Source organism: Corvus moneduloides, chromosome 1 (genome assembly GCF_009650955.1).
Source record: "Corvus moneduloides isolate bCorMon1 chromosome 1, bCorMon1.pri, whole genome shotgun sequence".
Classification (NCBI taxonomy): Eukaryota; Metazoa; Chordata; class Aves; order Passeriformes; family Corvidae; genus Corvus; species Corvus moneduloides.
The window spans coordinates 36532365-36560021 of NC_045476.1; the positions used below are offsets into that span (position 1 = coordinate 36532365).

The 27657-nt window shown below is 35.7% G+C and overlaps 1 protein-coding gene across 6 annotated transcripts in view; it reads right to left on the reverse strand.

The window, feature by feature from the left end:
* The window catches only part of LARS2 (leucyl-tRNA synthetase 2, mitochondrial), a 97106-nt gene that overhangs the window by 40550 nt on the left and 28899 nt on the right, over positions 1 to 27657 (reverse strand). For 5 of the 6 annotated variants that reach the window (XM_032105681.1, XM_032105705.1, XM_032105688.1 and 2 more), the window contains 5 exons: positions 26135 to 26195; positions 18393 to 18482; positions 14164 to 14307; positions 2560 to 2667; positions 897 to 1056 (listed from right to left, as the gene is read on the reverse strand). In XM_032105681.1, the coding sequence (XP_031961572.1) occupies positions 897 to 1056; positions 2560 to 2667; positions 14164 to 14307; positions 18393 to 18482; positions 26135 to 26195 (563 nt within the window). Of the gene's footprint in view, positions 1 to 896; positions 1057 to 2559; positions 2668 to 14163; positions 14308 to 18392; positions 18483 to 24874; positions 24934 to 26134; positions 26196 to 27657 lie in introns of those variants that run through there. The other variant, XM_032105719.1, reaches the window with a different exon arrangement.

Here is a 27657-nt window from a genome sequence, read left to right on the forward strand (position 1 = left end):
AACACAGTCAGGCTCCATTTTTTTTTCTACTAGCAAGCAAACTTTTTAAAGGTAGAAATGAAGCACTCAAAAAAGCAGGTTCTGTACAACCAACACAATTTCCCATAAGATGCTGTTGACATCAGATGTTATATAGACAATGAAGCCTCATCTTTACCAGTAAGGCAAAAAGAAAATATTGAACACCAGCCTGAAGCAGAAACAAAAAATTTTATATTTACTCTTGTCATTTTCAGGTTTTCCAAACAACAAAAAAATACTAGACTATGGATGCTAAATACAGGCAGAAGTGGTGGTAGGAGCCTCCAGGAAAGCAGTCAACAACAATTAAAGAATTATCAGTTGACTGTGCAAGCCATGAACTGCCATAAGGATACTCTGAATTTACTCCACTAGAGTCTCATATTAACTAAGGATCTGCATAGTAGAGTATTATTTTACTATCTATCAGTGATCCACTTTGCTATGTATTAGTGATCTTTAGATTCCTTATGACAGGAAGAAATCATCACTGGTGCAAGAATTAGTTCTGCTGTCTTTGTGCTAATGACAAATTACCATATAGATGTGAGATTTTCCAATGGGCTGACACAGTCAAATTTGGACTATTCATTTCTGGTACATGAGGAAACAAGAATCTGTTCTGTTGCTTTTATATACTATGAAGTGTTACAACTATTATAAAAAGAAGAATTCTAGCATAGCTGCTCTTGCCACATCTGAAGATCTGAAGCCAGGACAGGCTGATGTGACACTGTGTGACACATAGCAAGAAAAAAAGGCCTGCTCGCTGTCAATAGGAACAGCTCCTGCTCAGCTTGATACACATTCTCTAAAGATCATTCTTTATAATTGTTGCTCTTCTACAACAAAATGCAGTATGAGAAAAATACCACCTTTCCCTGGGATGAACTCCCTCTGAAAGACTTCCTTGAGACTGCTATTTCCATACAGCAGTCTGTGAGTTGGTAAGATATATAAATGGGAAGCTCCATAAATGGCTTCAGGTGTATAGGTGTAAGCTGCTAGCTTCTCTTCTGTTACTTTGCCATTAACCTGAAAAAGAGCAGAAAAAAATTCCCACTGGAAGTGCAGTGGTTATAGATTTCCCTTCCTTTTTCTACAGTTAACGAGTCTACATCACCCTACAGAAATACACGGTTCCAAATATCAAAGCTGGACACATTCCCACTACAGAAATTTTCCAGAATCAAACCTTCACAAAACTTACTTTCAAAGCCTTGAGAAAGTTGCTTTACAGTCTTGTCTTAGTTTATCCAAATATATCTATAATAATATAATTCTAATCCCATATGTAATATTGCACTGTGCTACTGAGATAGATTCAATCCCTGGCTAAGCAACCCGGAATCCTTCTATTCACTTTTAATATACATGCCTTGCTTCCAAGAAACTGGAATGAGATGTTACCTCTGAAACTAAAGAGAATTTAGGATTTTCTAAGCTACAATACAACTTTACACCATACTTCTCTGATGAAGTGAATGCTCCAACTTATGTACAGAAATAAAACAATAGAAGAACATGCCACAACAAAGAACTGGACATAAAATGTAAATAGTAAATGTCAAAGACTTTTTAAGAATTACCACCTGGAACTATCAACAAGGTTTATATCTTAGATCAACTGTGGAGTATATGGGGGTCTTAGAAGGAGATTTTTCTGTAATAAGTATTAATATAAATTTTCAGAAACAATTGGTAAAAACAACTTTAATACAAAAATGCATCTTTTAGCAGGGTGCAAATCAGAGGTATTTAGAAGGTTTAATTTGTCTCAATTTGAAGTTTCCAAACATTCAGTATTTTAAAATAAGAAGTCACTTTTAGAATGTTAGACCATAGTAATAATAAGCACAATAAAGCTTTGAAGTACAAGGGCTGAAATTCAATCAGGGTCTCTGAAAACCTCTTCTGTCACTACCGTATTCATGGAGCCTTGTTCATCTCTTGACAAAAAAGGGAAAATCTGAAGTTCTTCTGTAGATAATGATAATTTTTTTCAGGTTTCCCTTTCCTTCCTCTTCTTTCTATCTAGACTTCTCTGTAGCTTTATTACTACCTAATGGTGTCGTTTCCATTATTTTAATTAGGGTATATAGTAAATGAAATAACAGACAAATGTAAGCAAAGCAGCTTGCCTGAGGTCAGCCTGGGTCTGACAGAGAAGGTGCCATGCAGAGAAAAGCAAAAGCCCAACCAGATCCCAGCTGACATGTGCAGTGCTACTTGATAATGCATTTGGCACAAATGTCCTGGCTTTTAGGGGAGCTTATTAGCTGGCATGTATTTTGGCATAAATATACACAGCCAATTTGCATCCATTTGAACACACAAACCCTTTCCTAAGGAGGATAGCAGCGAGGATCTCTTCAACCCACAAGTGGTGTTCTTCAGGAATCTGTGCTTGTCTGCACATGAATATAATAATAATCTTTTTTAGGAGGCTTCAAGCTTTTAAGATCTGAAAATACATTCCCATCACACATTTCAGGGGTTGCAGTGAGCCCAACCAAGAGAGCAGCAATTCTGACTTACCTTTAGCAAGAAGTCAAGAGAGCACCCAGTGCAGTCACCTATCCAATTCGCTTGCATTTCTTTAATACCATACCACTCAGGGAGATCAGATAAAGCGTCAAACATGGCCTTAAGCAATAAAAGAAAGAATTGGGACATTCAGCTTTTGTAAGCATACAAATTAATACTATGGGTTTAATTATAACTAACAGCAAAATGGTAAGGTGCTGGTAAAAACACTGGAAGAGGTGTTTTTATACTGCTGCTGTCTCAAATTAATCTCTCTGAGAATAGAACTAACATGGTACAAGCCAGAGGTATATCACTGCCAACAGAGACCCTGCTGTTATTAAACATGACTCTTCCTTTGAGTGGACTAGACCTTAAGATACAGGAACAAAAAACTTGGATGAAAAGAAACAGAGAAAATATTCCCAGTGGTTGTAACTTCTGGGAAGTGTAGGTGACCTATTGCACTGAACAAGACGTAAGAGATGTGCTTGCAGATATGAAGCCTACATTTGGATTAGTTGTTTTAGACAACAGCCTAGAGATGGCAGTCAGACAAAAGGCGTTAACATGTCCTAAAATTTTCAAGCTCTGACTTAAAACAGCATAATAGTTTCTAGCTATCTATTTTTTCATATTTCATATTGGTATTTACCAAGCACAACAAGCTGTAAAATTGATTGGGATCCTTAGATTGTATCATCCTGCAAAAACAACACTAATCATAATAACAAAGGTTCATATTAAACTCAACAAATATATATACACAATATTATAGTAATATAATTATTATAAGCACCAGCAATGAAGCTGGGTCTAGAGGGGTCAAGGGTCTAGAGCAAGTCTTATGAGGAGTGGCTGATTCAGCCGTGGATGTTTAGGCTGGAAAAAAGGAGGCTCAGGGGGGACCTTATCACTCTCTACAACTGCCTGAAAGGAGGCTGTAGTGAAGTGGGAGTCAGTCTTTTCCCTCAGGTAACAAATGACAGGACCAGAGGAAATGGTCTCAAGTTGCACCAGTGGAGGATACTAGGAAAAATTTCACCATGGAAAGGGTTGTCAAACATTGTAACAGGCTGTCCAGGGAAGTGCTTGAGTCATCATTTCTGGAGGTATTTAGAAGACCCATAGATGTGGTGCTTAGGAACAGGGTTTACTGATGGACTTGGCAGCGCTGGCTTAATGGCTGGACTTGAGGATCTCAAAAGTTTTTTCCAACCTTGATGTCTCTATTTTATGCAGCAATGAAGAAATTAAGTGTTGCCTCCTTCACTAGCCATAATGTCCAACAGCCAACTTGTAACTTCTATGTGTATTTGCACTCAACGAGAGAGAAATCTATATATTTATGTGCTTTCTGATGTGTGGAATGGAAGCATCATAGTCTATTACAAGTCAACTAGTATTCGTCTAAACAATGTGAATAGCATGATTTTAATAAATGGCATCTATAACAATGTAAAGGAGAAGACAAACAGATAACTTAAAGTTCATCTCATTTTTCACTTTGTAACACTTCCCATTTTCGTTATGAATACTGTGACTGTCCAAAATCTTTACTTTGGCAGAAGTACAGCCAGAGGCATGAGTCACTTGGACAGATGGTGAATATGCTGAACAATTACAGTTAAAATCTAAGAATAAGGCAACATGTTGAATAATTTCTCCTTCAGCTCTGACTCCCAACATCAAATGTGCAAGCTCTTTATTATCTCAGTAATTGCTAACAACCTGCAAGGATGGACAGTAGCTATTACGTGCTGCTCAAACTAAACAGTAGGTAGTTGGATAATTAATGACTGTACAATTAATTCTTCTAAAGAATGTGTTTCAAGTTCTGTTTTAATAATATTCTTAAATAATTTCAAAGTGAGACGCATAAAAGTTACTGTTTACTGTTTAGTTACTGCTCTGTTGTATATCTGTCATTCAAAATACAACAAAAGGCATGTCCTTCATAACTCGTAATATTACACCACCACTTGGGATTATTATTGCTTTCTACATCTTTAAGAATCAAACCAATTTATTGATGATTTATAAAGAAAATGTTAGATTTTTGGAGGGGTTTTTATCATACTACATCTTCAATCAGTTTTAACTGACAATTGCAAGCATACTATATCACAGAGAATTCAAAGTTCTGAGTATTCTCATTAATTGTACTGTTGCAGAGACAACTAAGCTTTATTTACCATGATCAATCCATGTACTTATATAACTACGAAAGAATAATGAATAATTGGAGATCTATAGAGAGATACATACACACAATAACCAGACATATTCTTTGTAAGACCTTTATGCATTTTAGAAAGAATGAAATTGTGTCAGTACCCGCAGAACTGGCTGTTCACATTAGGTATCCATTCTAATCAACATTATATTTTGCTGGCAGAAGCAGCTAAATGTGCATGTGTTCTACTGAAACTGTACAGCCTGTAACTGCTTCCCAGCAAAGCTTCCTGGATGTTTTTTCACTACAGTATTCATACACCAAGGTTGTCAATACCAGCATGATCATGATTTTGCTCTAATTCATTGGTCTTATTAGAAGCTACAGGCTAAAGTTTGTCTTAGCCCAGTTCTTCTCTTGATAATGCAATTACTTCATGCAACTAAATACAAGAAGAGCCAACTTTACTTCATCTGAATGAAGATAACTAAGCTTAATCTGCATGATGATGCAGCCTAGCAGAGTTTGCAAACACAAATCCTTTATAACTTAATTTACACATAAACAGTTTAGTGTTTACCCAAGCAAACAAAAAACCTTCAAAAATTTTCAAAATGGAATTATGATTCTCAGGTTTTTTGTACTCAACACATTCCTTTGGTTTCTTGTCAAGACTTTGAAAAGCAGGTGAAGCAGAAAATGACCATGCAAACCACAAACAATTTACTTGGTGTTACAGAAGCAAATAATATAGAGTATGCACACCACTAGCATGTTAGTAAGTGTTTCTGAATGATAACCTAGGATACTCACTAGAAGGGAAGTAGAGAAACATTAATTCTTACACACAGAAATGCACTTGTACATTCACAATCCATCCATGTAAACTAGGAGCTTTTAAAAAATAGATTAAGGAAAATCCTTTAAAAAAACTTTTAATTTTCAAATGCAATTGTACTACACCCTGCAAAATATAAGCCTACAAATTTATGTTAAAACTATTACTAATAAAAAAAATTACATGTAGACTGTTTGGGTATATGAAACTCCTGACCAGTGCTAGCATAGAAATTCCTGAGTACTTCAAGCTAGTATTTGGAAAGGTAGATATTCATTCAATTGAATTTTACTTCCATATTCTTTCTTAAAAACCATGGCCATATTCAGTAGAAAATATTCTGAATCAATAACGTAGTCCCATGAATTCTGCTCCAATTTTTTTTTTTTTTTTTCAATTTGCCAATCTTGGCAGTGTTCAAGGCCTGCTTGGATGGGGGCCTTGAGCAACCTGGTCTAGTGGAAGGTGTCCCTGCCCATGGCAAGAGGGGTTGGGACTAGATGATCTTTAAACTGCATTCCAACCCCTTAACATTCTATTATTCAGTAATTACTGATACATTTCCTTAAACAAAAAATCTGATCCTTAAAAATGTGTATATATAACTCCTAGTTATTCCTGCCACAAATTTGCTAACTAGATTTGTTAACACAGAGAAGACAATCAGCAAGAACACTCCCAGCACTCAGGCAAATAAACAAAAGTAAAACCATGTTGGAGTCTGCAGGGGACGAAAAACAACAGCAGCATTACAATCCAGTAAGCAAAGAGTGATAAGATTATCAAATAAACTCAATTTTCAAATTTCTGATGATGACTTAATAGTGAGAAATTTGGAAACATTAGGTAGCAGAGACTTTCTGCTTTCATTTTTCATTACTTGAGAAGAGACAAGAAAACTTCAAATGCAAACATCTAATTACAAGAGAAATTACTCCCATCTTAATTAAACACAAGTCAAGGAATAGCATAAATACATTTTGGCAGTCTTTCAGATCTAAAGACAGATGGACTCAGGAAAAAGCCAAAGAAATCGAAGTTGTGTTTAGAGATGAGAATGACTTAAAGGCTCTTACACCTGAAGAAGTTGGAGATTGAGGATAAACCAATGTTTCACAGGATTTCTTTACTCTTTCAGAACATGCAGAAAATTCTGGCACAGACAGAAAATGAAAATCAACTACCTCAGATGATCAGAGAGTAACAAAATCAAGATGAGTTTGCTGAAAATTCATCACAGACAATGATGACCAAGCCTGAAACTAGAAGTAACACACTGTATGTGGAAAACTGGTCTCACATTTCTAGCTGTTTAGTCTGCTGAAGATTATGACAGAAACAGAACTTCAGTTAGGCAAAAAAGATCCAGAAAATCCAAGAACATAAGTGCTTTACAATTTCCCAAGAGCATCTCAACTCCAGAAGTCCCTCTGCTTGTAGTTCAAAGAAGGATTCTGCTGAGTCCCTAGAAAATTCAGTCTCTTACTTCATCAACTAAAATTTTTAGTAAATCAATACCTGCTACTAATTTCATACTTAGTGAGAGTAATTTAACTCCTCTATAATAGTAAATGAAATAAAGTGAAAAATCTAAATATAAGGTATAAAGTCAAATGTACTCTTTTTTTAATGAAGACACTTTAATGATGTTTGACACATCTGCGAGATAACAAGACTAAAATAAAAAAGCCAGAAAAAGGTTGCATTTCAGAAGAATTCAATTAATTAGTAAAATAAAATTGCATTCTACTAAATTACAATAAAATTTAAAAGCTTTGCTTCTGAGCAAGAGTCAAATAAATATCCAAGCTCTGTTTGGATTAAAATGAAATCCTTCACTTTATTTGATCAAACTCCCAAAAGAGCAACCAACTGTAAACTAAAGATTACATGAAATTATTTAATACAACTTATTATACTTACATATATTAAAGTACAAGAAATTAAAGCTAGGCTGCTCACTGTTTTATTTTGCACTCTATTGCACAGTTCCAACTATGACTATGTGGTACGGCTTCTGCTGGTATTTAATATCTTCTTGTTTTACTATTTTTTTTCTCCTTCAGTAGTTTCTGTCTGTACTTTTTTAGGTCACTCTTGACTTTTATTTCCCATATGTGAAGAATACTGAAAACATACATTAAAGAGGAGCAATTACACAGATACCATGTATACTTAAAATTCTTTCTCATAAATGTCTGAACTGTCAGCAGTTTTCCCATTTCCTTATCCTACAATTTATGGTCAACAAACACCTCTGATGTGATTACACAGAACTGAGGCAAATAAATGATGCCTTAAAAGCAAAAAGTAAATCCAGAATTGTTCTCCAGATTTGCTCTTAAGAGCTGTTCCCTGCTTAAATTAGCGAAGAGAAGATATTCCCTTTCCAATATAATGAAGTATATCTTTGTGATGAGTAATTGATTCCATAAACATAAAAGCTCTCCAAAACATTTGTTATAATTTTTAATAGTACAGAGTAGTCACTGTTTTGATTAACCTTATACCAACAGGAACTTAAATTTATATTGCTGTACCATCAAATGAGATACTGTGTTTAAACAAAGGTGAAAAGACCAGCCTGATCTGGATATCCACAAACAATTTTCTGTCTTGCCAAGCTGACAAAACAGGTGCCATTTTTTATTAATGAAGAGCTAAGCAAGCTGAGGGAGCACTGCTCTTGGTCCCTGTCCAGGAGACAGCTCTCAGCCTGACTCAAAAGGAAGAGTTTCAAAGCGAGGTTTATCAGGCCTGTTCAGTTGGGAGAAGACAACTGTGAGCTAGACTCCAAGTGTGGGAATCAAAAAAAATCACACATAAAGAATGAAAAAGAGCCAGCATTTCAGTTCTCCTCAGTGATGAGGCATTACCTCCTGCTAGGAAATCCAAAGTGCTGCCAAGACTTAACATCCTGAAATGCAGTACTTCAGTTTCATTACATTTCATTACCATTCTGTTTAATATCTCAGAAATAAAATACAAAATAAAAAAAATCAAGCAAAACACAATTACATTAAATAATTCCAAATCTATTCAGATGAGACAAAAGGGCTGTCAGATACAGTGCAAAGCCAGAGAAAAGCTGAAGAACTGTAGTTCATTTGCTGTTTTCCCTCCACACAGTCAGCACCATGCCCAACATCTGTGTTCCTGCAACCCACAGAAAATGAAAAGGGATTATCTCATCTCCAAATGTCTGTACAAGAAAAATTAACTAAGAAAGGGTACTACTTATCTGTATGGTAACAGTAAATTAAAACGGTAGAATTTTGTTGGTTAGGTTCCCCAGGATTCGAATTAAACAGACCATCCTATTGCTGTGCAAAAAAGGGAGATGATTTAAGGCAAAACTGGAAGTTTTGAAGTTGCTTCTATTTTATTTTATTCTATTTATTTTCCAGCTATTTGAATGATTTTTTGTACAGTAAAATGTGAAAAAGAATTGTATAGAATTAATTTAGGAAGAACAGGGACTATAAAAAGACTAACCTTGCCAATTCTGATTTGAGGACTCAGTTGACCATGCATAAAAACCTTCATAAAAGCAATTTACAGGTACACAGAGAAAATACTAACATTTACAGATAGATTTTCCCAATGAATCTGTCTACCAATTCAGCAGGGTAACCATAGCAACTAAATGTTTTAGCTTAAACATCTTAAATGCACAGACAACAATTTGAATAATAATGCCATCAGTTAAGGCATTATAGTTTTACCAAAAAAATACGTCAAAAGAAAAATGACAATTAAAATGTTCTCTAAAAATCCATAAAAGCTGCTAGACCATTTCATATGTACTTGACTGTTTAAAAAATGGGTCACAATTACTTTATTACTTTACAGAAGCAGAATGCTTTCTGCTAAGCATTAAAAGCACAGTTAATATTTTTGCCCTTTGAACAATACTCATTGCCGATGGTAAATTCCATGTGAGCCAACACTGCTCTGTTTGCAATTTTTATTGCAAGAAAGGAATATGAGCTGATGTAGTAACAACAAAGAAATCAAAGCAAATCTACAGGAGATGATTCCTCTGGACACAACAGAAATCTGAAAAACAGTGTATGTAGGAATGAAATACTGACTCCTGTAACACACGACCTCACAGACCACTACTGATCATGTAACTCCTGGTTGCTTTTTGACCAGCAATGTAAGCACTGCAGATGAAGATTACTCTGATTAGTTTTTATTTTCATTAAGGTCATGACATACAAGGGAAAACATAAAATGATAAATGGGCAAAAGAGAGGAACACCAATGACTAGAACAGGTCATCAATATACACTATAAATAGGCTGAAAAGTTACCACAAAATAATTTGTGGATGCTACAAATAGAAAATAGGTCGTATCCATACATATTCAGCCATTATTGCTAGCTGGTAATTTGCATGAAGAATTAAGGGATAGAAGATTAATTAAATGTATTTTAAATGGAACTTTTTCTATGAAACAAGGTTATGGAAATACTTATATTTTCCTCTAAGCCACACAGGAATGGAGTGAGTTAACAGAAATAAAGTGGTTTTTTTTCAAAATACTTTCCCACTAAATCAACTTATAGAACACTCAAGTATAACTCTGGGAAGGAATAGGAAACAGATTTGCAGAGAGTCGTCTTTCAGAAAAAGGGCGAGGAAGGTAAAACTTTCTGACATTTGGTCTTGAATTTCTGTAAACTTTTCAGAAGAAATATTAGTCACCATTGAAGGCACAAGATAAAGGTGACCAGAATCAAGTGGCTTTCCCCACAATACACCAAAACCAGATAAAGGCCTGAATGTAAAAAAGATGAGTGAGACACCCATAGAATTCTAACTCTCTAAGTCTGAAAGTAGCCAAAGTTGGAAAAAAAATACAAGTCTTCCCCAAAAGGTGCAAGGATTAAGTTACTCTCAGATAGTCTCTTAGTGACTTCCAATTTTTTAATTTCAAACTAAGAAGGAGTGGAACTTCAGTGGATAGAAGAAATCTAGTCATACAGCTCACTGAAAACCTGATCCACTTAGCTCTCTACCTTTTTCCATACCTAGGAAAAACACCTCACACAAGGAAGGATTAAATCTGCTCTGTGCCTGTGAACTTGTCCAAGCTGTGAGGAAATAAGGGGCCATGTGTGTTCTGATACAAATTCTGGCAGTACAGCTCAAAGACCTAAACACTGCTCTACACTGACAGAAAATGTAGATCTTTGGATCCGAGTGACTTTGACCATGCTAACCTGACACCATTTTGTCTTAACCTTCTGGACACATTTTAAAAATCGGAATTGGAGAAAAGATGTTCAACAGGCAACTGACTCAGAAACGGGGAATAAAGGACTCAGGACCAGAAAAGTTCTGGAAGGGCAGGTTTCTATTTCTATTAGTGTTCTAATGCAAAACAAGTTGACCACGGATTTGAAATCCCCAGGCCCATTACAGATTTTTATAATGTCCCCTCAGATATCCCTTTTACAGGAGTCAGGCATATGAATTATCAAACAACTGACAAAAAAGGGAAGTGAAATCCATAAAGAACTGAACTGCTGTACTAATTTATCATTAGAGGCACAAATATCTGAACTGCAAAGAATTTCAGGAAAACAACGTTGTACTGGTAGTGGTTCTGGTCTGTTATGTAAGCCTGGAAAATCTCTTTATGGAAATAAGTGTCTTCAAAATCAGGAAATAATCCCCCCTGCTGAAGTGAAGTATCATCACCACTAATGTTATCATCATGAAATTGTATTAGCAATTAAAGATCTTTAGCTTCTTAAAGAAATGTCTCTATCCTCCACACCTATTAGGACTAGCTCCATGAAATCTGGACCCTTCACTCCAAGAGGAAAGGCTCTGTAAATGATAAAGGTAAATGCAGGTCTCCCTCTCGATAAAGCCCAGTCTCCTGGCAAGAGCTTTTGAAAAGAGGTGGGGAAGAAGGTTTGAGGAATAGGCTGGGAAGAGTGGTTGCTGTAACTGCGGTGTTCAACAATGCAGGACAATATGGATTCAGATCAACTGTAAACAGCCTGAATCCAAAGAAAGGGGACAAAAGAAACAGACTTAGGAGGAAGGATTCATGGCTCTTACCACTCCTGGAGAAGTACTGGCATGACTACCATAAGGAATGAAGAACTGTGCAAGGATGTTTTGAGGATAATTAGTCAAATTATTCAGAAAGAGAAGCCGAAGTTGTAGCATTTCAGATCTGTAATTTGGCTCCTGTCAAATGCTAGTGTGAAGCTTCCTGATTATGTCAGTGTGCACACAAAGTTTTTAAGAGACTGAAATACTTTGCCACTATTAGCTCAAATACAGTCTCCCTCCAGTGGACTGTCTTCAGTTGTGGCTTGCAGTTCATGGGCCATTCAGAGTCATATGGCCAAAAGAGTCTTCTTCAGAAAGTAAAACGCAACATGCTATGTTATCTAATCTCTTGCAACTTGAAAGAAAAAAAATTACCAAAGAAGAGACTTTATTTGTCTTAATCTTCCAAGCATGAAATCCATCTACTATCAGATATTGGACTTCATATAGCAGAGTCTGGTAACCTGCTATTCTTATTTGGAAGTTTGGGGTTGGGGGGAAGTTATTTTTCCCTGTCTACAACCAAATGTTTAAAAGCCTTGCCAAAAGAAGCAGAGTGAGACTGTTTAAAAAGAACCACAGCAACAAAAATAGGAGTGAGTGGAGGGTGAGTAAAAAGGAAAATCCAAACCACCTGCTGATTCTTGGTAGCATCTGTCACTGTACAAGAAGTGGGAGAACATGAAGGTAATGCTTGCCAAAGCACTTGAGCTGGAAGCAGTATGGCATCATTCATCGATCTGGTTGTATCAGCTAGCACAGACCCTACAGAATATCAATCACGAACAGAAAAGAATAGGAATTGATACAAATGTTCTTCCTGAAATGAAAAGCAGAAGCAGCTCTTATTCATGTCACTAAGATGTTCAAGAACAAAAGGTCACTTGCATGTTTGCCCTTCACGTAGGTAGGGAACATGGCAGTCTCCTGAGGTGAAATCTTTGCGGGGAAGATGACAGGGTGTTTTAGAGGTAAAAGCTCCTTCTTATCATAAGATTAGTCTGCTTACTGGGGAATGACATGATGGAGATGTAATCTGCCCAGGAGATTGTGCTTTTCCTGTAACAGCATTTCTTAGGTAAGAGACTAAATACAAAAGATAAATCCTTCCTAGTGGAGGGTGGATATTGAGCAAGAGGTAATAATTCCATAAACCAAGGGTGTTCTCAAGATTACTGAAAAGCTCCTCAATCTTGTCTTTTGGTCTTGATGAATAAAAAATTATGGCTGATTCACCCCTCTTAAAGGGACGTAAGTAATTGGGTACCAGCATGTGTACAGACCAGAAATACCAGCCATTGCTTCCTACAACCTGTACAGAGACAATAGACAAAAGACATATCAGTAAAGGTAGAAACTCCAATGAATCTCCAGCCTCAAACTGAGGGAAACAGTGAGTTAGGACAGACCCTAAAATATCACAAAGGTCATAATGAAATCTGATGAAAAGGAACTGAAAGAAAAAAAGCTCAGAACATTGTGTTTATTTTGTGATTGTGCAGACATGCTCCATTTTTCCTCCAGCTATTGCAAATGTTCCCTCCTTACTGCCAGAACAGGCAGTACAATCAAAAAAACATGTATGTCAAGTACCTCTCTGCGTATGAAGAATCAAAGCATCAGGCAGGATATCTAAAGTTTTTCTCCTTATTATGAATAGACCTAGACAGAGACACAGATTTCTTCTCCTTGGATGATGGTGGAAATTTGGTTTCTTGAATCTGAGACTTGGGAAAAGGATTAAAGACGAATTTTTAATATTTTCTTGAGAATAACTTTCTCAATCTGTACTTGGGGTCTCAATACACAGAGGGAATAAAAACTTCACCCAGACATGATAGGAAGCTGATATTTTCATTTCAGAGAGCATAAAGCCAAAAGTTTTGTTGAATAATTCCTGGGTGTGGAAGCCACATTGTCCCAGCACAATCAAAATTTGAGCTCATAAGAAAAAAGGATGTCTGAATAACTTGAAAAAAAAATTTAAATTGCAGATAATCAAATAGAGTAGAGTATGAAGTAGAAGATCCAGATGAATCTTCAATAAAAAACAGTTAAAAGAACTATGGTTCAGCACAGGTGGAAATGAATGCTAGGTGTCAGGCTGTACTCCATCGCTAATAAAATGCCCACAAGTCCAATAGGTTGATTCGGCAAACAAGTTTTGCACAGCTCTACACTCAAATATGCAGAAAAGCGTTTGATGGTAAATACGGGACGCTAATGTGTGAGTGCAGAATTGATTCATTCACCTCTAATTTGTGCCTTTTGATTTCTTCAAAGCTTAATCCCACACCAATTACTTACAATTCTTAAAGAATTCTTAAAGAAACAGAAAGACTTCAGGGACAATAATTTACATACATACACATACACAGGGATAGATCACACATATTGTTATGCAACTACATATTATTGAAACATGTATCTATAAAGGACCACATTCAGCTTGATTAATATTTCTGGACAAAAAGTCACATCTTTGAAGTGCTACCATAACTTCCAAAAGATGTAGTCTCATACCTTTGCATAAGCAGTTGTCTTGATAAACCACTGTTTGAGGTATTTCTGCTCCACTTTTGCTCCTGAACGCCACGAGCAACCATTGTCATCCACCTGTTCATTAGCTAGCACAGTCTGATCCACTGGATCCCAGTTAACCAAGGCCTAAAAAAAAAATTGCAGGAAGAAAAAATACTTTCAGCAGCTAGTTAAGAACCAGAAACTTACTTTACAGATGCCAAATGAATTATCCAGAAACATACCTTGAAAGTTTACCCGAGTTTCCTATATTTTTAAAACCTCCATTTGATTCAGCAACATGGACTCAGCTGGAAAAGTTTTGAATGTTCATCTTCTCAGAACTCAAAAGACCCAAAAATACAGTTGCCAAGGTTTGCCTAGACTGATCATGCTAGCAGATAGGCTGACACCTGACTGCTTGACTGTTATATATAAAGTAAGTTCCAACTGACTATACTGCAAACAACATAGTCTGATGCTTAAAAGTTCTTCATTACTAACTGAAAAGTGTTGAGTCAGACTGAGGGGGATGAGTAAACAAGAATGTCCAACTTAAGAGGACAGAATCACAAAGAAGTATTACAGTGGTTAACTATATTTCAAGTGAAAGAGTTGATATTATCTGTATGTAACTTCTGTCAACTGTGTGAATTACTTTTGGAATCATCTTTCCTTATCAATACAAATGCATTAAGGAAAATGTAAAGTGAAATTAATATTGGTGTTCAACTCTACAAACCTTGCTTTTTGAGCTTTTGAGTCAACTGAAATAACAGACATAACATACTGGGAAAGGAGCAAAAATCAAACTCACCCTTCCCCAGTGTTGAACAATTTATCTGGTCATATATCAAAAAGCATCTAAGATCACAAAAGAATCCCATCCAAAAGTGGCATTAAATGCTATACATTAACTTGAAAAAATTACCAGAAAGAAAAAAAAAGCAATCAAAACAATAGAGTAATTTATTATTTTGAGTGTTATTTAGTATTTGAGCTAAATCAGTCTGACTGAAAAACAGTAGCTACAGTTCCATAGAGATCTAATACATCAAACATTTTTTTTAAATTTCAAATTACTTCTTTGGGTGTGGGGAGAACTTTGTGTCTCAGTCAAAAATTACTAACTGTAGTTATATTGCTCACTTCATCTATCACTGATCACCTTCTGACCAGTTTCCAAACAGCTAATACTGCTTCATTTTAAATATGCTACATATTCTTAGAAATAGTAAATACCACAACCACTTTACAAATTTTATACTGAGGAGAGCCAAAGAAAGATGCAGGGGTTTCTTGCTTAGAAATACTGCTCACAACTGTGTGAGCACAAAGTCTGGCTACACTGATTTATAAAAAATTTATTATCATTAAATGAATGAAAGTTATTCACTGATAAATTTAAACTCAAATGAAGCTTCTGTGAATTTGGACTGGGATTTAAATTTTTAACTTTTTGGCTACCTTTTATCAGGTTATTAAGCAATAACATCACACCAGATTTTATAAAAGCCTCATGAAAATTCATTGGGAAATTAAAAGAAATCAATATATTCCACTATTACAAACCTATTTTCCAGACGTTCAGAAAACACAGCTTCTTCACTAATAATGTAATACATTACGAACGAGGCTCTAAAATAATGATCTTTTAATTTACAAAGTTCTGAAAAAACTCCACACAAAGTTAAAATAACACCTAAAGAGAGATAAATCAGGCAATACTGAGAAGTAATAAAATTCCAGTTGCATAAAGCAGTATTAGCATAAGCTTGTATTAAACTGGCTGTGACTCAAAGTTGAGAAAAAATACTGTTTCTATTTTGATCATATTGTATCAAATTTATGGTGAAAATTTTAGAAGGTAACTGAAATGATTTACATAATTATTTAGCATAACAAATCTTCCTGTTACGACTCATAAAGATATATCTAAATAAATCCGGCAAAGCATAAAGCGAATGTGAATTTAAAAAATCGTCAGCTGAAAGGTCTCGTCTATGAATTTTTTGTTACATTTTGTTCCTTCCATCTCTCGCAAGCTTTTGACCAATATCTAGAACCTGGCTAATAAATGAAACCTTTAGTTCCTACTTGTACCTCACAAAGGCAACTTCTTGACAATGACAGCCTCTGAAGCTATGACCCCAGGAAGCTGCTAAAAGTCATCTACACAAAGAAAGCATAGTGCAAAAGCGTTCAGAGCACACCAATTATCTCGCTCTCCTCACTATATCAATGTAGACCATATGCTTTTAAGATAGGATTCATCTTGTCTAACTTTAGGTCTCTAAAGTGTAAGTGTCTATCTCCAGGCTTGCTGTCTCTGGGTCCCCTACAGATTACCGGTATCTGATGGAAGTTACAGAGTCAGGGCAGGTATTAACCTCAGTGAGATACTCACACCTGGCCAGGGCAATAACCTCTACAGTATATTGACTAGATGAGTACTGCAGGAAAAAGAGAGAGGATTTTGCTATGGTGAATAAAGGTGCCCTCTGGATGCTGCAGCACTCAGACAGACATTGTAAATCCTCCATAATTGCAGCTCCTGAACATACTGAGCCTGTGTCTCCCTGCCAGAGTAATTTCTGGACAGACATGCATACTGCTAGAACAGAGCTTTAACTAGGCTAATGCTCTACTTGCCTTATTCTTATTGTCACAGTAAGGCTATGAATTGTACCCAAGATGAAATTGTAATACAGGAGACTTCAAGCTGTGCAAAAGTACTGCTTAATACACATTGCAGATACACTGACAACATGAGACAAATATATGCTTTAAGTATATATGACCGTTCAAAGAGACCCAGGGTTATGGGCTCTTTCTGCCATCTGTTTCCTGCCAAAAAGCAACTGGTTCATATCCACCAGAGATTACATCCCCTACAGGTTGACAGATGCTGATTTAAGTCCTCAAACTGATCCTTGACTTGAAAGCAGATGGAAGTTGGAAGTAGATTCAATCACTGGTATCCAAACACACCTCCAGGATCCCACAGTACTTGGAGCCTGAATGTGAAATTTATTTTGTATATCATTCCCACTTTGAATGAAGCAGCAAGCCTTGTACTTTTCAGATTCACCTGGGTTCACTTGTCAAGCAAAGAAATTTACAAATAAAAATATGTTTGTTATAACAAAGCTAGGATTTTAAATGTTTTTATTACAAGATAAAAATAACTACAGAAGAAAAAAAAGAAAAAAACCCTAATCCAGCATACTAGAATATATTAAATATTGAGGAGTTTTGCTGGTTGTCACTAAGGATCTCTGAATACAAATGCAAACAGGAAAAATAGCTCAGTAACACTCTGCCATCCTAAATGCTACCTTTCACCATCAATCTCTTTCTCCAGGTTCAGAGAATAATTGGAGTATGTTCTTAATTATATCCTATGGGGTTTCCTGGTTTCTATAGAATATAAATGAAATATCAAAGCATATTTAAGAAATCTTAGTTTCCGTTTTAAGTTAGAAACATTCACTAAATTGCTGCTTGTTAAAGTGCAGCTGTTCAGGTATTTTGGAACTGTGTTGCCTTGGCTATAGAGTTCTCCAGACTGCTCATTCAACATCTTTGTTTCATCTTATGTTTAAGAAACACTGAAACCTTCACTTTTCAGATAGCCTGATACATGTTATTTACAAAATATTATAATTTCTTAATGTAGCAGTAACTGATGAACAGCTGTGATAGTCTTATGACATCTCATACTTCTTTAATATTTTGGAGACCACAAACAGGGTTCAGTAATAGGATGGTTATGCACCTAATCTCCAATTATCCTATCCAACACCATCAGTTCTGAGACAGTATCACAATAATGTTATACAGGTAAATAATCTCACTGCTGAAGAGACTCCTAATGACCACAATGTCATATATTTCCACAAGGGAAGATAAAATCTAGAAAATTCTATATTAAAGCCAGGAAATAAACAACTAAAAGCTATATTCTGATCCTGCATTTCAATGCAAATCTCTGACAATAAACACTTCTGACTTGACTTGCTACAACGGCCATTCATGTTAGTTAGTTAGTTATAAACTGTTACATAGAAAATTCTGTTATATATATAATTAATTCTATTTTAGAGTGATTTAAAACTAACAGAGCACAATCACTTTATGACTGTGAATGGACAATCCAGAAAAGTGCCACTGACATGAGTGACCTAAATTAGTGTATCTGCAAAATATTGAAGGTCAAACTTTGCACCTACCTCTTTTTGATACACTATCCCAGCTTCAAAAAGCTTAAGAAAGAGATATTGTGTCCATTTGTAGTACTCTGGTAAGCAAGTGGTTACCTCCTGTAGAAATGAAATAAAATAAAGATTCCTCACTCTGAGTATTTTCCTGTGTTGTTTTAACTTAAACAATTAACCCAGGAGTGTATAATATATTCTACAGAGTAAACATTTATGCATGTACTCATGCATAATTTATTCAAACCCATTTATATTTGTATAATGCTCACAATGAGTGATATTCACCTGTACACAAAACCAGAGAACATGAGCTTTATGAGGGTTTAATGCACAAGGAAAAGTTTCCCTGTTAACATGGAATATAAAACTCTGTAAGATTAAAGCTTATAGATATGAGAACAGAAGATGAATGGAAGTGATCACAGCTGCCTGATCAGGGAAACAGCAAAACTAGAAAAAAAAGTAGACTTCTCTCAAAGAAGCCATCCTAGCCAGGCTGCCTTTTCCCCTGTTCCTCAGCAATGAGAAGCAGGAGCAGAGGCTGTCGATGCTCAGAGGCAGCAGGGAGCTGGCTGATGTGAGGCAGGCAGAGCGAGGAGCCTGCAGCTGAAGATGTGGGTGCAGGAGGACAGCAGAACAGCACCGAGGCTTGGCAGACAGAGCGTGTGGGGCAGACAGGATGGAACACAGCATAAGATTCTGAACTTCAAGATGAAAGACTCAGGAAAGATACCTCACATTCAAAGGTCAAATAAGCAACTGTTCCAAAAGGCAAGGGAGCTCAAGTTAGGAGGATGCTCTAGGTTAAAGTATGGAAAAAATGAGTCATAAAAGTCACAAATAAGGAGGACTGTTATGAAGGAAATAAAGACAGATTAAAATAAAAGACAACATAAGAAGCAGGAATGAGAGTTAAGAGAACAGCAAGCAACAATATCATGGATAGCTTCTTTAAAACTTGAAAACATTTGCTAAATTTTTAGTGAACTCTGATAATTAAAAAATAAGCTACTTACCAACTGCTTACAAAGTTCCATATTGTAAATGTTTGTTCTTAAAAAAACCTAACTGCATTTAAAATAAGCATCTTAATATGCAAAGACAACTAATGGATTCCATCATTACAGACTCCATGTTTTCTCAACACAAACACAGGTTTCACAGGCGCAATGGAAACCCACATACCTGCTTGAAGCGGAAGATGGCTTCTACACTGAACTTCAAATTAATATGAACATCTACTGATTTTAAAGTTACTGATAAAAACTTTATCAGTAAGCCACTGATAAAATTTATTCCATTTGGAGTAGTTATGAAGCATCAGAAATAGCTCCAAATGCAAAATGTCTTTCACGTGGGCTTTCCTATCATCCTAGCTTCCCACTACACACAACTCCTGCAATATCATCTGCTACTCAAGTGACATCTGAAATGCTCTAGCAGAAAATTTTTATTCTTTTTCTACAACTTTATATTCTAGTTGCTTTGAACTTTATATTCCAGTGCTGAAACATTGCTTTTAACAATTAATGTGACCTTTGAATAGATGTGCCTCAAAAGTGTGTATGAGGCTTTCAAGATCAGAAAGAGACATTTAATGGCAAGTTTTCAGCTCAGCATGTGAAGACCTAGTAATGAAAAACAGTTGCTTGATTAAAACCCTTTGCTCTGCACTGAAAAAAACTCCACTTGATAAAAATCTGATTTCCATCTCTTGCAACTAAGCACATTCAGTAGTTCTGCCCCCCCCTTCATAGGGTGACAATAGTTCTTGAGCCAGTGTGATGCCACTACAGGCAACAGAGTTTCACTACTGGAGTATGCGACACACGAAAGAAGAGACACAATCCCTTTCAGTACAATATAAGATTACGTGAGCAATAGGCAAACAGGTAGGACAACAAAAGTGAGTTGTCAAATAAAAATAGTGAAGTGAATGGAGATTGGTCCTTTTGGCCCTGAAGGGCAGATGTGCATCAACTGAAACAAAAAGATTACATTTCCCAATCCAAACTAGCATGTTACAAGCCACTCAAGCTTGAGCTACAAGATACAAGCTAACTCTTGGGAACAGAATTCCACGTACACACTCTCTCACAAGGAGTAAATTGACACTTTTTGGAAAGAAATGCAGCAGACTGTATCACTGAAAAAACCAATCTGCTGTGCGGTCACTGACATACAAAAAGATCACTCAAGCTCAGAATTTAACTTTATAACCATGAAGGTTTGGAGTAACATTTCAAGTTAATGAAGAAAGAGAAATTGCATCACGACCAAGTGAAATGAGCTGCGGAAGACAAGCCAGCAAACTCTTGACAATCTTGAAATGTGTTTTGGTGGGTTTTTTTTTTTTTCCCTTTAATTTAGCACAATAAAATTTACTGCTACAAATAATTTTCTGTGTATTCCAGTTACTGACCTTGAATAAATGAATGATGTCTGGTAAAAAGTTCCCATTAGGCTGCCATCATGCTTAAATTAAGGTGAATGTTAACATCTCTATTTATACTTTATAAGCAAGACAAAGATCCACAGAACATTAACAGAACTAACTTAACCCAGAAATACACAAAAGAGTTTCTAAAAGGGTTTGAAAAATAGCACTCTGGAGCCATTCCACCCTGCCAAAAACTGTACATTTCTGCTTCTCATTTGCGATCTGAGCACTGGTGTAACAGCATACATATAGAACCCCATATCATAAAGCAGCACAGTGAATATATATAAAAGGATATTACCATATTTCCTACAAAAATAAAATACCTACTAAAAATAAGAACTCTTCTCCAAATATGTAAGATGCTGCTCAGCTGTCCACTGCATGTGCTCTGCAGTGCTCTGTGACAGATTTAGTGATCACCCATCACGTCAGCATTTCAGAAGGTAATATGAAACGGGAGGGAAAGCATCTCCCTCTTCCCCCATCCATTTTCCCTTTTACTTTCGTCAGCTTTAAACAGATATTCCTGCCAAAATGCATCTTTATCATTGGTTACTGTTATTGTTCCTTATTCCTATAGGAATGACACTCATTCGTTAAAAGAATTAATTACAACAATTAAAATAAATCACCTATGCAGGTGGTTTGCTTTCAAAAGAGCAGATACTAGCAAGGCATAGGAAAGACCCCTATCCTTACCAAAAACTACCTTGTTTAATCCATTTATTGGAGCACAGTCATTTGTTCCTAACAAGTACCATACCAGAGGGGTTGGTAACTTGTTTATTTTTGCAAATAAATTCTCAGTTACAGACTAAATGGTAGTATTACAATCTAGATTTGCAACTTGGGAAGCAATGGGTCCATGTAAAGGTCAAAAAGCCATTCACTATTATAAAATCTGATTTAAAAAGCCCCTTTCAACTACCAAAAACAAGGGTAACCAATAGTAAAGAATCCTGCATAAAAAACCCACAAAAAACAACAACTGAATCTGGATGAAAGATTTTGGTGTTTAATAAAAGAAAAACTAATTTTCAAATGCCTTGTTTTGAAATGCATTATTTGTTCTAAATCTGCTCCTTTCTTACAACTTTCTATTATGAGTCTCTGACCTTATAACTTGTTTTTGCTTGTATTTTTAAGGGGCAGGTTACAACTTCAAGCTACTTCTGTGGCTATTTTTTAAAAAATAAAAGTAATATTTATAGGCTGCATGAAAAGGTTTATTTTTTTCTAAGATCCCCAGGCTTTATGAATAACATATAACTAGACTGAAGAGAAGTAATTTCCTAGTTTATTACTAATAAATTTATTTTTAGCACAGTCTTATGCTCTCCTGAAGACAGGCATGTTGCACCTCTTTAAAGGGAGATAAGAAAAAAGGTCTGGATGGATTTTTTTCAAAATCTGTTTGGGAAGATAAAACAGTCTTTAATCAATTATCTGCCTATTTTGGTTTTCAAGGGCATGTACTACCTCATCTAGAAGTGTAATTATTTGATTTTCAGAGGTTTAGAGCTAGACCAACCTACATTTCTAAATTAATTTGAATATTTGTATTTCAAAGGCCCTTAGTTTTATGCTTTATTAGCTACAAATACAAATGTCACACAGTGCCTACATTTTAGAGCATGAATGTATTTTCTGAAAAAAAAAAGTAGCCTCGTATCAAGTTTCTTTTTATAAAAATTTAATTACAAGTAGGGTCACTGATTTTCAATGATATGTGGATAAGAAGAAAATTTCATAGGTAGTAATCTATCTACTGTTGGTTTTACGCATGCTCAGGCAGTACACACAAATGACAACTTCAAAACTAAATAGAAATAATACCTGCACAAAGAAAATCTACCAAAGATTAATTTTTTTAATATACAGAGCAGACGGGGAACATTAGTCTCACGCAAAAAATATGTCACTTGGAATGCGGAAATTGAAAAGACTAAAAAACCTTTGCAGAATGAGCTACTTTCTAGGAGAAAGTTACAGATTGATAACAACAGTGGTGAACTGAGGGCTCACTGGGAACACGCACTCAGTCTGATGACATTCCTGAACAAAATAAAGGAAAAATGTTATATGCTCCTCATCTTTTGTTGCTGATGATACGAATAATTGAAAATAATATTGCCTAATTCCCCTGAAAATCATGTTTAACAGAAGAGACAGGCAGTTTGCTATGGTGTCTGGGGTGGTATTTTTGAAAAATCTGATCATCAGGAATGCTCAGATCATAATTATCTTAAAACCAAATCATAATGTTGGGGATTTTAAAATTTTCCATGTGTTTTTAATGTCTCTTAGAGACATTTCTTCCATGCTCAAACTTCAGCTTTTCAACCTTCCATCTGAGAAACAGAAATGTTCAGAATAGAAATGTTCTATCACTTACTGATTTTTAAAAAAATCTCTCCTCAAAATCAAACCATTTTCAAAGTGATTTACAAATATTATACTTCTAACTTGAGGTTACCTCCATGTTTCAGGTAAAAAAACCCAGATTATCATTAGTATTTAAAAGTACTCTAAGGCAAAGTACTTACAGAGGTATTTTATGCATTTAATTTCATTTTTCATCTGCTTAGATTTTCTGTTTAGGAGAGCAATTTTGAAGTGTCTTTGTAACCTGACTGAAATAACCTAATTAGCTTTTAATAATGTCTTATTTTTGGTACCTTACAAGATAAGTAAGTTCATTTACAGCTACGACACAAAAATACCTGCACATTTTGATTTGTAAGGCAGAGAGAACAACAAAAAAAAAACCCACAGAAAAATAAAAGGAAATTTCTGGTACTGCAGGTGCACTGGGATTTGTTCATAATCATTTTATCAAGCAATGAGATTTAACTAACCTTCATATTCCTGGACACAAATTTCTTGACCACTAGACATGACTTTATAAGCAGGCAGATTCTTTAGGACAGCTACAAGCACTAGGTACTCAAAATGTATTTTCTTTTCTTTTGTCCACTTCTCTTTTCCCTTACCATATGTAAAATGGTAAAGTTTACGTTAGGTTTCCTTCCCATCATCGAAGCATACACTCTAAGCTGGCCACAGAGGACAGAGACAGTTAACATAAAACGTTCACACTTTAAAAAGGCAATTCACCACACACTAAAACAAGGATCTAAGTTAGGGAAATGTGTTCTCTCCAGCATTATTTGCTATGCACTATGCACTAGCACAATAAAGGGGCAGATTTAAGTTACACCAATGAAATTAAACTACAAACAGCCCCCTGTTTTGTATAATGGTCTTGGTTAATTAGACCAACCCATATAAAATCTGTTTTTCTTGGACTGTTCGTAGGAGTCACTAATACCAGTGGGTTTTTTGCAGTGTCACAGTATTTCGTAAGCCACTGATTTAAAGCCATATAAGTATAGAATACTATAAAAAAAAAACCTTCTTACCTCAAATAGCTCACTTTTAAGATAAGCACTTGCACAGCACAGTGTTTTGCAGTGCAAAGATACTTGAGTTAGCCCAGAAGCAGTACAGCTGAGGCAGTAAGATGCTCTGCCCAGCCTAATGAGCCCTGCAGAGAAGTAGGCTTTATCAGCCTGTAAAACACTCTGCTACAGCTTAGCCCTTCCATTTCCACAGGTAGTTCTTTCATGGCCAGCTCAAATATCTGTGCATTTGCAGGTCACATAATATTTTAGGCATCATGAATTTTTTGCAATTAATAAACATATCTGTTTCTAATGGCTACCATTCAGGTCACTCTTACTCCAGTTAGTATGGCAGGCTTTCCAGGTAGAGCAAAACTTAACTCATAAGCTAAGGAGTGAAAACTCTAAAATGTGTTGTGTTTCAAGGAATATTTTTCAGCCCCAACAATGTGTCCCTAGAGCATTCTAAAGCATTGCAATTACACAACAGTTCAAATGGAGATAGTTATAGAGTATCAAAGCCCTTTCCACAAGTATTCAGAGACTCCTGAAAGTTCATTAACCAAAACACAGTTTACTAGAAAAGTGAAGGTAACTCTCAAAGAATAGGCACAGAGATGACAAATGATTTTTCCCTGTGTACTTACACTTCCTCCCATGGTTATTAGTACTGCCAGTTTTCCATCTGTTCTTCAGAATGGAACGGCTAAACAGAAGTTCATACACAAGAGATGAATTTTCTCAATTTTCTTGAAATGCAACCTGCATCACTGAACTCGTGTGTGCTTGTGCACGTGTGTGTTCCACAACACAGCCTACACACAGGATTTCACTGTTTTCAAGTATTGCTGCACTACACATACAGACAACCTCTGAGATACCAACAGCTTTAAACATCACATGCCAAGAATGTGTGCAGTGAACCTTCCAAAACAAATCTTTCTTTTTCAGAGCAACTTTTTTGGCTACCAAGAAAACTTAAATCTGATTTAAAAGGCTTATACTGAAAAATCCTTCCATATATGAGACATGACAAAATGGTTTTTTAGATGCAAGACATACAAATAAACAACGTCACCTTCATGATTAAAGAAAACAGATGGCATGTCTCCGACTGTCACAAAACTAATGCTCTTCCTTTTCAGATCTACAATACCGCTACAAAAATCCAGGATTAGCATCTCCATCGCTCTATTCAAAATCACATTAAGGTGATAAGCAATAGCTATTGCTGAGAATATAAAGGTAGTGACTGACTGATTCACTAGTAAATGCAATAACCTCACAATCGCTTCAAATGCTAATTTCTTTTTTATCTGGAAAATGACATTAGCTCATGTCTGATCGTGTTTGGGAAGTTCTTTAAGGGGAACACCTGATTCTCAAGCATTAGTAATTTAAATAAAATTTCTGGTTTCCAAAATGATCCTGATATGAACACCCATGAAAATGCAGGCTTATACTTTGAAATTTGGAATAACATAACCGAGTCACCATTTCAATTTACTGTCTTTAAACCCTTGACATACACATTGAAAAGAGCACTCCTCAAAAAATACATACCTTAACACAAAGGCATTGCTGTTTCATAAATATCTGTTTGTTGTCTTATTTCTAACACAGAAAATTAATACTTCAAAGAGATGAAAAAGAAGAGAGAAAAATCCAAATACAAAACTGAAATAACTTTAAAGATTCTCCTAAACATTGATATAATCAGAGGATATCAGTATGCCAAAAATTAGGGAAATCTGATTAAAAAGCTCAGTATTACAGTTTAACAACTTAAACTGGTCACTACCAAAGACTCCTGTATTGTCATAATTAAAATGCTGAAATTCCATGGGTTTCAATGTTTCTTCACACAATAAAAAAGGCAGTATCCATTTAAAAAAAGAAAATCTTACCCTTTCCCATGTAAAAGACAGACCTAGTGCATCAAACTGTTTCCTCATGTGTTGAATATTACTGCAAAATATTAATAAATTAAAAATTATTAGCTTAAGATATTTCTATCATGTGATCATATTTAAAATCTGATGCTCATAGAGTTCTGAGAAATCAAAAGCACTAGTTAACCTCTAAACACTATGATCTCACTAGCAATAAAACTCAGAATTGTCAGAATAGTCAAATAAGAATTTTTAAATTCCCATATGTATTCTGGTCCAATTTCCATGGCTAAGTACATGAGGCAATAAATTTTCTTCTCTTGACTTGAATGCAACTTAAAAGTAAATATGGCACTGCAGTTTGAAAGAAGCATTACTCAAGCATCACTTCTTAGTATTTTTAATTATCTTTACTGCAGTTGAGTCAAAGAGCCCTCTTAAATCTCAATGCAGTGGGGGACACTTCCAACATCAGCTTAATCTTGCTCTATTCTGGCAATGCTATCCTGGCTTTATTTTGCTGTGGCTCTGGTAATTGTGTTCAGGATAACCTGAATTCAGGATAACCTGAATTCATAACCTTACCCATTCAGCTGAAGACGTGCCATACAGAAACTCTCCGAAAAAACCCCACCAGTTTTCTTTCTTCCCTCTGATCAACAGGCTGATCAAACCAAAACTGTGGCCCACAAAACCAGCGGAGCCAGTGCAAAGGAGGTGGTGGGAACATGTATACTTGTATACTGGGAGGTGACAAGGAACCACAAAACTTCTGGTGGCAGCATTGCCATAGATAAACATTAGTCAACTACGACACTGTAAGGTTAGATGCTGCCCTGAATGGCTTGTATTACAAAAGTAAAATAAGATACATCAGGATATATAGTGAAGCTTTAGTTTGAAAATGTACTAAATACACTTTACCAAAATACCCACAATTACACAATATTAATTAGTGACCTGGTGGGAATTCATTCACATACTATTAAATTGATTAAATTTTCTTAGGGACTTTTACCTTTCTACTAAAATACATTCTGTCAGATAAAGTAGTATCTATCCTCCCAGAGTGGCTAAGATGACAGTCATGAAACTAAGCATTTTATTGTGATCCAGAAAAAACTTGCAGTGCTGAATAATTGATTAATGCAACTATTTAATATTATAATATTTTAGTTGGAAAAGTATTAAGAATCTTAAGATGGGACCAGAAACATGAACAAAACCCAAAGAAACAGCATTATCAAAGACAGAAATGGATCAAGGTGTATAAAGATAACACAGCTACATTATTGCATCCAGAGTACAACAAACAACTTCACTTAGAAAGATTGATTTCCAAGTAATTTTTAGAAATTGTTTACTTATGTAATTTTTACTCATTTTAAAGAGTATTAGGGGAACATAACACCCCATTCTGTGGTCTAAAACCCAAAAAGTTCACAGAAATCATAAGCAATAATGGCTGCTTAGCACTTTCGAAGACCCAGCCTCCAAAAAACCCAACTATCTCCTTCCTCACTCACCTGGTACTAAAA